The following is a 9,846-nucleotide window of genomic DNA, read 5'->3' on the forward strand; positions in this document are numbered from 1 at the left end:
AGGCCTGGTTACCAAAAAGAGGAGAGGTGAGTCTTGGGTGGACCCGTCCTTGTGGTCCCGCTTCGGGTCTCACTTATGTGCCAGCTGCCCCCCGACCTTCAGGGAGAGAAGGGCTGCAGCGTGGCTTGGAGTCCCAGCGTCCACTGGAAGACAAAAAAAGTTAACAGCGCCATCCGCCAATTTCTTTTTATTTCTCAACAGTCCTGAGTCAGGTATTGTGACTCTCATTTTGCAGATGAGTAGACCGAGTCAAAGGTTAAGGCACATAATTAAGGTCACACAGTTAGGAAGGCACTGAACTGGGGTTCAGACTCAGGTCCCAACTGGCCCCTGAGCCTTAGCTCTTACATGCTCTACTGAGCTTCCTGGAAAGAAGGCTCTGTTCTCTCTGCAGGGCTTCCAGGCCTTCACCAGAGGCTGGAAGGCCTTCCAGAGGGCCGGCAGCCGGGCACACACTGTGCCCCCACCCCGGTGCTCCTCTCTGATGTTCCGATTCATGTCACCCACACAGGCCCAGGGCCCCTCTGGGGTTACACACCACTTGGAGTGGTCTTCTGTGGCACTGAAGGTTGGCCCAGCTGGCCCAGGGAAAGCTATCTGAGTCACATCCAGCACATGCTGGGCCCTGGAGCAGTTGGAGGGTAGGATGCCATGAGAGTTTTGCCAGAATTGGACCTGCAGGTTACTGCCAAGGGCTTCTGCCAACCAGCCAGAGTACAGGTCTGTGGAGGACGGAAAAAGGGCACGGACAGGGTCAGGGTCATTGCTAGGGCCAATCTCCCCTCTCTGAGCTCAGTTTCCTCAGTTGTCAATTCCTGGAAACCCAGGGAATTGTAACATTAAAAGTTATAGCCCTTACTAAATGCTTTATGTGCATTGCTTCATTTGTCACAATCCTTTATCAGTATCCCCATTTCTCATATGGGTTAAACTGAGGCTCTGGTTAAATCACACACCACATAGCCAGAAACCAATATGTGAACCAGGTCTGTTGGTTGTCTACCAACATTTGATTGTGGCTCCCAAAGAGTCCTAGTCCCTATTCCTGACTTGCCCTCAGCCAGGGACACGCTAGACAGCCCCTCTGCAGAAAAAGAGTTTGGCAACCCTCCATCTCCGGACTCACCATCTCCAAATTTTCCAAATTTGGCAAAGCTCTGGAAGGTGTCCCCTGCCTTGGATGTGAGTGTTACACTGCTGTTCCAGGGGCTTTGGAGAACATGCTGGCCATTGACCACCTTCTCCAGGCTGGGGACTTGCTGAGCGAAGGCCTCATCTAGCTTGTGGTCATACACTAGGGGGTAGGTGTAGGTCAGCTGTCTGCCTGGAGGGCAAAGGTGGAGAAAATGAGGGACTATTCCACATTCTGGCCTGGGAATCAGGGATTCACTTTGCCTCCCTGTCCACACTCACCAATCTTCGAGAATTCGGTGAGGGGAAAAGACACACAAAGCAGGGTCTGCCCATAGATTTGGGCGTTGGGAGGCCAGCTGTATGCAGCAGAGAAGGCAGGTGGAGGGAAGCGAGGAACGCTGTGGACCAGCCAGAAGCCCCCTTCTTGGTCCAGGAGCAGCACACCTGAACCAGAAGACAGGGTTCAGGAGGACTGTTTAAGGCATCCCAACAAACACATGTACCACCAGGAACAGCCTCAGTTTTCGGGGGGCCTGGAGAAGGTGTGGGCAGTGTGGAGATCACTGCTGAGCTAGCTCACTTTCCGCAGCTGTCAATTCTCATAGTCAAAAAGAAAGACCATGTTAATATAAAATGAGGAAGCAAAGGTCCAGAGTCTGACAGAGCACCCCCCGCCCCTCTGGTTAGATCAGGGGTTAGGGGTTAGGTTAGGGGTTGGGGAAAATGCATGGGAAAACCAGAGCTCTTCCCCAGCCCCAATCCGGGCCTCACCCTTCGTGTGTCCCCGACTGGAAAAGTCCTGAGCCCTACTGGAGTTAGGTGGCTGGTCGTTGTATAGCAAGAAGGCGAGCTGGGGGAGATGGATGGGGCAACGTGAAGTTTCTCCCCCAGGCCGGGCCCTGGAGTCCCATCCCAGGTCCAGCCCAGGAGCCCCTTCACCTGGCTGGTGTTCCGGTACAGCGGCAGGAGGCTGCGGCCCACGGCCCCCGCCGAACTGTTGATGGGCCCCGCGCCATCGCGCCAGCCCCCGGAGTCCTTATCCATGTACTTGTATCGCAGACCGCTCTGCGCCGCATCCCCGGGCCCGCTCTCGGCCGGCAGCTTGTAGACGACGAACCTTGAAGTTGAGGAACGGACAGTAATGGAGGGAGGAAAAGAGAGGAAACTCCAGGCTTCATTCACCCAGGTGTGCAGCAACCCCCAGGCCAACCCCGGGAGAGGGTCGGCGCCTGCGCACTCGTACCAGTCCACAGGCTGCCCCGAGTCCCCGTAGCAGGTCAGGGTCCTTACAGGGACCCACAGCAGCGCGGCCAAAAGCAGCGAAGTCAGCGTGGTCATGGCGATTGCTCGGGTCGAGGAATCTGCGTTGGGACCGCGGGGCACCAGGTCACGAGCTGGGCCGGGCCGGTCCCTAGGCAAATTTCACTTCCCCAAACAGCCTGGGAACTCCAGCCAGGACCTCATGAGGGTGGAGAGAGACTCCGCCCACCAAGTGAGAAGCAGAGATTTGAAAGTCAATTAGGGGCGCTCCGGGGGCGGTGCTTCCTTTCTGAAGGTCACTCCCCTCAGGCGCCCCTGGCCGCTTCCCACTTCCGGCGCACTCAACCCGAGATACGCTACCCCTGCTGCCTCGGCTCAGGCCACGCCCCCGGTGGCCAGGTGGTTTCCCGAGTCCCGCCTTCGACTCTTCTCCCGGCCAATCATGGCTCACATCCCTCCGCTAGGCCCCGCCTCCGTCTCTTTCTCCTCGGGCTGGTCTCAAACCACACTCTTCCGCCAGGACCCCGTTCCTTCCCCGGCTCCTGGGTTAGCCGCAAATTTGGATTTTTTCCTCTCTTGCTTTACAATCTGAGGTCCAACTCTTGTGACCTTTGCTCTTTTAAGGGGCGCTTGTGCTCCTGATCCTCTCTCTTTTCATTCCACATGTTCTCCCGGGGTCCCCTGAGCTAGTCAAAGAATTACATTGGATCATGTCTGGGTGAAGGGTGCTGAGACTCTGGGACCGGGCCGAGGGGCTCTTAAACAGCGGGAGACGGTCCCAGTGAATATAACCGGGGCTCAAGGGAGGAGATAAAGGCGATGTAGCCTGATCTTGGGGTGTGGTGGTGAGGGGCGGCAAAGCCTACAGTGCCAAGAAGGGTTGCTGAAGTTTAGGAGATGAGGGTGTGAAGGTGTGTACGGCCCCCAATGTCACCCCTGAGGATACAGCTTCCTCCCGTCTTCCAGCACCCAAAACCCACAAAGTCAGGCCAACGCTGAACCTTTATCTGGGAAGGGCATTGGTACAGGACCCATAACCATTCACAGCAGATCCAGGCACTATGCAGAGCTTCATTAGTCGCGATGTGAAGTCCCCTGCTAGGCCCAGGGTCTCTGGGAAGCCTCACCCCACAACCCCCAACTCCCACTGCCCAGGGCGTCTTGTAAACTGGTCTGAGGGTCCAGCTCTCTGAGGGTCTGTCTCTCTGTCCGATGTGTCTGACAGTCCATTTATTTGGAGGGTTGTCTCGTTGTGTTTGTGTGACCACTGGATGTCTCTGTGTGGCTCCCTGTGGCTGAGGACGTGTGGGAGTTTTGGCTGGAGGCTCCCACAGGTCTGTCTATGGGCCAGTCCTTGATCTTTGGGTGGATCTGTGGGACTGCGAATCCGGGAGAGGGTCCATCCGAGGGAAAACCACCCTGCGTGGATCTGCTCTTGTTCCATCCCCAATCCCCAGGAAGGTCCAAGTGTTGGGGCAGGGCTCAAAGATGACGCTTCATGTGCAAGGCCAGGTGGTCGGAGCGCGAAAAAGCGCGCGGGCAGAGCTGGCACCGGAAGGGGCGCTGTCCGGTGTGCTTCCGGTAGTGGCGGGTCAGTTCGTCTGAGCGCGCGAACCTCCAGCCACAGCCGTCCCACGTGCAGGCGTAGGGCTTCTCTCCTGGGGGGTTGGGGCAAGGAAGCCGTGAGCACTACTGCCCCCCCCCCCCCGCCCCCGCCCCCGGGTCTGCCTCTGCACTTGGCCGCGCTCCTTTGCTCAGCCTTGGCCCGGTACTAGGGTGAGGCAAGTGAGGCGCCTAAGGCGCAAGATGTAAGGAGGCTCTCCCTCTCAGGGGAGGGCCCTTCTCACTCCCAGGGGACGGCCCTGATTCTGCACCCAGGTCCAGCCTCTGTGACCCCGACCCTTCCTCTGTACCTGCAGTTGGCGCCAAATCCATTTTCGCTTCCTGGACCCAAGTGGTGTCCCCTACCTCTCTGGCCTCGTTTCCTGCGTCATGTTACCATGCCCCTGAGTCCTAAAGCCATCCTCGCCTTCGTCCTTTGGCCCTGCTCCCTATGTTCCAGCCCCACCTTGTGCCAGGGGACCTTCCAGCTGTTGGCCCAGTTCTACCCCTGGCCTTGGCCCTTGAGTCTTGAAATCCAGGCCCAGTGCAGGAGGGTTATTCTCTCCCTAGGCTCCTCCTGGCTCCTCTCCCTGAGTCCCCGCCCAGGAATGTACAGTTGGCCGTACCCTCTGCGCGGACTCTTAAACCGAGGCCACTCCCTTTCTCCTCCCCGCAGCCTCTATTCCACAGGCCCGCCCCCGTTTTAGGATCCTGGGACCTGGCTTTGCTCCTGTGCCTACCCTCCTCTTTCCCGGCTATTGTCTCTATCCTCCTGGGTCGGCCTCTGCATCTAGGCACCGGAAGCTGACTCTGGCCCTGCCTCGGCCCCTGAGTGCCAGCCACGCCCCCACGGTCTGGCTCCGCCTTCGTGCCGAGCAACCGGCCTTTCATAGTCCCGGCTCCTAACTCCGTTCTTCGCTTGCCCCAGACCTGAACCCGATGTCTTTGACCTCGCCGCTGGCATTCCAAGCTTGTCACCTCCCCGCAGTCCCTCCTCTGCGTCTTAGCCGGTCCTCTGCCCGGGTCTTACCTGTCATCAGTTCCTTGAAACGGTCCTCAGGTTTCCCTGGTTGTCTCTGTGCCCCGCCCGCCTCCCGCACCGCTGCCTGTCCGGCTGCTGAGGTCCCAGGCCGGCTCCCAGCTTCCTCTGCCCTGCCCCTTGCTCCGCTTTTAGCCTCGCCACTTGCTCGGGTTTTCTAGCTCCCCAAGCCATTCTCTGCTCCCGAGGCTCATCCTCCAGCCCCGCGCCCGCTCCCTCACCTGTGTGCGTGCGCAGATGAGCCTTCAGGTGTGAGCTCTTGGTGTAACTCTTGCCACAGCCCGGGTGAGTGCATGTGTGCGCCGCCTGCCTCTTGCGCGCCCACGATCGCCGGCTGCGTTTGGATGGCGCGGCCTCCGCGATCCCCCCTGGGTCTCCTGCGGTCCCCCGGAGTCCCGCACCCGCCGTCCCGGGTCCCAGACAACTCAGGAAAGAGGGGGGTGCGGTGGGGCCGGGAGCAGGCGCTGGGAGCCCGCGGAAGAGCTGGAAGTGCCCTTGGTACTGCGGGACCGGGTACAGCGCTGGGTACCCGGACAGCAGCCCGTAGGGGGCGCCTGGCGCCGTGGGCACCGAAAGCCCGGTCCTCGAGAAGTAGCTGCCGGAGGAGCTCGCGCCTGGCCCCGGGTACACCGGCTGCAGCGACAGTGCCTTGGGCTCGGGAACCGGGCCCAGGGAGGAGCCCACGAAGGCGTCGGGGCCCGGGGCTCTGGGGGCCGGGCGTGCCCAGCCCGGGTGCTCCTCGGGACCCAAGAACCCAGCCACCAGCCCCGAGCCGCCCACATACGAGCCAAGAGTCTCGGGTGGCGGCGGCTGCGGCTGCGGCTGCGGCGGCAGCTGCGGGGGCGGCAGCGGGAATTGCGCCGCGGAGCACTCGCCCGGCGCCAAAGCGCAGGTTTGGGGCGCGCCGCCTGGCTCCGGGCACGGGAAATTGGTGAGAAGGAGATCCAGATCCCAGGAGGTAGCCGAGTCCCTCTCGTCGTCTTCGTCCTCCCTGGGCGCGTCCTGCGACTCCGGCCTCACGTGGAGGGGCAGCCCGGTGGGATCAGGGGGACCCGGACCCAAGTCCTGCACCTCCTCAGAGCGCCACCACTGGGGAGGGGAGCCGGTAGCGTGAGGCTCGGTGGACACCAGGGTACCCTGCCCAGAGATGGACGGGGCCTGACGCCCTGGTGGGGATGGACTGGCCAGAGGCTCTGGAAAGGGGTCTCGTTTGCTTGTCTGTCATGTCAGTCTGTCCCCCTCCCTTACAGGGCAGACTCGCTCTAGCGCCCCCCCCCCCACCAAGTCCAGGGACAGAGGTCGATGGGGCTGGAGACCCAAGATAAGACCGACATTATCTGGAGCCACACTCAGGCTTGGGGGAAGGGGTGGAAGAGACAAGAATGGAAGGCTGGGGGTGGAGGGGGGGCCTTGCCTCGGTTCCACCCTCCCCACTCTCCCTCTCCTTCCCTGTCCCCCCCCCAAGAATTAATTCCCAAGATTAATACTTGGATGTTCCCTATATGCATTTGCTGTCCCCCCCCCCCATATCTGGGGTGGTCTCACTGTGGACCCCTGCAGTTTTCAGCTCCAAGCCTCAGGTTTTTTGTATCTTAAGTAAGCTCTACACCCAATGTGGGGCTTGAACCCACCTGAGGTCAAGAGTTGCATGCTCTACGGACTGAACCATTCAGGTGCCCCTACAAGCCTGTTTTATATGACGGACATAGGTTCTTAGACAAGGTTCAGACCCTTGGCCTGGACTGAGGACCCCCAGCCTTGGGTAAGATTCAGAGCAAGATGCAGACTAGACCCCCCCCCCCCCAAGCTCTAGCCACAGCCCAGGACCCAGCCAGCCCACCTACACCCCGCCTGGCCCCACCTTGAGAAAGTCTTCCTGTGTGTCCGGGAAGGGGCCCAGGGTGGTCAGCGTGCTGATGGAGGGCAAGGCGGTCTCAGCTGCGGCCATGGCCGGCTGGTGCCCACCCTGGGCCTCAGGCCTCCTCTCCCTCCGTGGCCTCGTGGGCTCTGAGACACCAATGGCCCCTTGGAGGGCTCTTCTCTGCCCTCAGCTGATTGGCTACAGTCCCTGATAAGAGGCAGGCAAGGCGGGGGGTCACCGTTTCTGGGGAACAGACCTCATCTCAGCCTTCTTAGGGGCTGGGCCTTAAGGACTGACCCCGTATCCAAAGCCAAGTCAGGTGTTCAGGGGCTGGGGGTTCGGAGGTTGAGGGTTCAGGTGTCGGGTAAAGTGAGGCACCGAGTCCCCACAAAAAAGAGAGACTTGGGCGTCTGTTCTTAGTTACCTTCCTGTAGGAGGGGATAACAGACAGAATGGGGATCCTGGGAAGGGGCTTCAAGACCCCCTTTCCCCTGACCACGGCCTTGTAGCTCTCCCCCTCCCCACTAAACAGCAGTAACCTTGCTGATGGCGGGATTTGGCACGAAGTCCTTGCCAAGCGGAGCATTATCAGACGGCCCAGATGTTGGACGCTGTTATCAGGTGGGGGCCCAGAAGAGCCAAACTCTGTTCCCGATGGGCAGGAGGGTTGGGGGCTGGGGCTTCAGGTTAGGTTGGTTTGAAATGGCCTGGATTGTGAGTTTCCAGGGTCGAGCCCGGTGCCAGGAGGAGGACCCCCTGACAAACAGCAGCCACTGTCTACCGTGCCCTCCCCCGCCCCCACCGTGCTGCCGCACGGAGTAGGGTGGGTGAAGGCCGGGGCCACCGCAGCCACCATTGCTCTGATGCGATGGGGCAGGGGAGATGACCTCCCCTCCTGCGTGAAACGGGACACTCAAGTACCTGAACTACAGGAGGCCCTCACAGCCACCCCCCTGCTCTGGGCCTGGCTGACGTTTGGTTCCTGCCCCACATGGGGGAGGAATCCAAGGTTGTGCACCAGGGACCTCCGGTGTTGCGTCCTGGGAGGCTGGGTGGATGATACAGACACGCGTCACAGACACGCAGCTGACAATCATATGCACACACAATTTGCAATTCCACAGTGACACAAATTCCTGGTTCCTCCGTCACACGGACCGTCTAGTCCCATGGCATGTGTAAGTGTGTGTGTGTGTGTGTGTGTGTGCGCGTTCGCACGGACACACAATTCCCAGGCACAAACCACAGCTATATACCACACTGGCTACACAACGTTGTAGTCACACAATCTCTTAGACACAGAATTCGTAATCACGCGGACGGGTGCTGACGCACTCACACACCGCTACAACACACAATCGCATTGACGTGATTTTGCCACAACCGAACGGACACACAGATATCCTTGGATATGTTCTCACAGAGCTACAGAAGATTCAGTTACACGACCCCCACCTCCAGACACAAAAGCATAAAACACCCCCCCCGCACATAATCATTCACAAACACACAATGATGTAGCAACACACACAGCTAAACATCAGACACAGACACAATCATGCCCAGCATCATATAAAATCTGCAACCTTACGTATTCACACCACCTGTCACTGCCCCAGTTTGTAGTTAGTCACACAATTGCCCAGCTACCAAATGCCCCCCCCCAGGCACACCCAGTCAAAGACACACAACCGCACCATGAAGTCGAACATGCTGATAGTGAAAAGCACACAACCCGGGCCAGCCATAGACACATCGCCACAGACACACGATCAGAGTTTCTGCATCATGAACGCATTGCACAAAAGGCAAAAAATGATCATGTATCACAAGGGGAGAGGGAAGCAAGTAATATGAAAGCCAGTTCAATGCACCCAGTAGGATGGCCATATTTCTAGAAATTGGGACCCCGTAAGCTGCTGGTGGGAATGCAAAATGGCGCAGCTACTGTGGAAAAGTTTGATGATTCTTCAAAAAGTTAAACAATCAAAAAGTTGAGGGGCGCCTGGGTGGCTCAGTCGGTTAAGTGTCTGACTTGGGCTCAGGTCATGATCTCGCTGTCTGTGAGTTCGAGCCCCACATCGGGCTCTGTGCTGACGGCTCAGAGACGGGAGCCTGCTTCGGATTCTGCGTCTCCCTCTCTCTTTGCCCCTCCCCCACTTGTTCCGTGTCTCAGTCTCTCTCTCTCAAAAATAAATACACATTTTTTAAAAAGTTGAACAAGCGTTACCATGTGACCCAGCAATTCCACGCCTGGGTATAGACCCAAAAGAATTGAAAACAGGTATTCAAACAAATACTGGTACACTAAGTTCACAGCGGCATCAGTTAACAATAGTTAAGAGATAGAAACAACCCAAATGTCCATTAACACATGAATGGATAAACAAAATGTGGTCCACCCATACAATGAAATATTATTCAGCCATAAAAAGGGATGAAGTTCTTTTTTTTTTTTTCAACGTTTATTTATTTTTGGGACAGAGAGAGACAGAGCACGAACGGGGGAGGGGCAGAGAGAGAGGGAGACACAGAATGGGAAACAGGCTCCAGGCTCTGAGCCATCAGCCCAGAGCCTGACGCGGGGCTCGAACTCACGGACCGCGAGATCGTGACCTGGCTGAAGTCGGACGCTTAACCGACTGCGCCACCCAGGCTCCTCCCAAAAAAAGGGATGAAGTTCTAATGCATATTCATGTGCATGAGCCTAAGTGAAGAAGCCAGTCATGAAAGAGTCCCTGTAGTATCCAGGCAAATCCATATAGACAGAAACATTAGTGGTTACCAGGAGCAGAGGGGGGAGGAATGGGGAGGACCGCTGATGGGTCCAAGGTCCCCTTGGGGTGATGGAAATGTTCTGGAACTAGATAGAGGTGGTGGTTGCACAACATGGTGAATGTGCTAGGTGTCCTGAATTGTACACTTTGAAATGGTTCGTTTATGTCATGCG

At 58.0% G+C, this 9,846-nt stretch overlaps 2 protein-coding genes across 2 annotated transcripts; both read right to left on the bottom strand.

The window, feature by feature from the left end:
- Window positions 1-172: 172 nt before the first annotated feature.
- DNASE2 (deoxyribonuclease 2, lysosomal) lies at window positions 173-6,975 on the bottom strand. Its single transcript, XM_047095547.1, has 7 exons — window positions 6,897-6,975; window positions 2,378-2,495; window positions 2,074-2,251; window positions 1,906-1,984; window positions 1,414-1,578; window positions 1,127-1,324; window positions 173-722 (listed from the first exon to the last, which is right to left on the bottom strand). Exons 2-7 carry the CDS (start codon window positions 2,470-2,472, stop codon window positions 313-315), a joined length of 1,125 nt encoding a protein of 374 aa, XP_046951503.1. The 5' UTR covers window positions 2,473-2,495; window positions 6,897-6,975; the 3' UTR covers window positions 173-312.
- On the bottom strand, window positions 3,379-7,042 carry KLF1 (KLF transcription factor 1). Its single transcript, XM_047095546.1, has 3 exons — window positions 6,897-7,042; window positions 5,257-6,124; window positions 3,379-4,052 (listed from the first exon to the last, which is right to left on the bottom strand). Exons 1-3 carry the CDS (start codon window positions 6,981-6,983, stop codon window positions 3,877-3,879), a joined length of 1,131 nt encoding a protein of 376 aa, XP_046951502.1. The 5' UTR covers window positions 6,984-7,042; the 3' UTR covers window positions 3,379-3,876.
- Between the last annotated feature and the right edge of the window lie 2,804 nt (window positions 7,043-9,846).

This window comes from Lynx rufus, unplaced genomic scaffold, assembly GCF_022079265.1.
Source record: "Lynx rufus isolate CCGP_SWC_20201006 ecotype Redwood Valley unplaced genomic scaffold, mLynRuf1.p SCAF_4, whole genome shotgun sequence".
Lineage (NCBI taxonomy): Eukaryota > Metazoa > Chordata > Mammalia > Carnivora > Felidae > Lynx > Lynx rufus.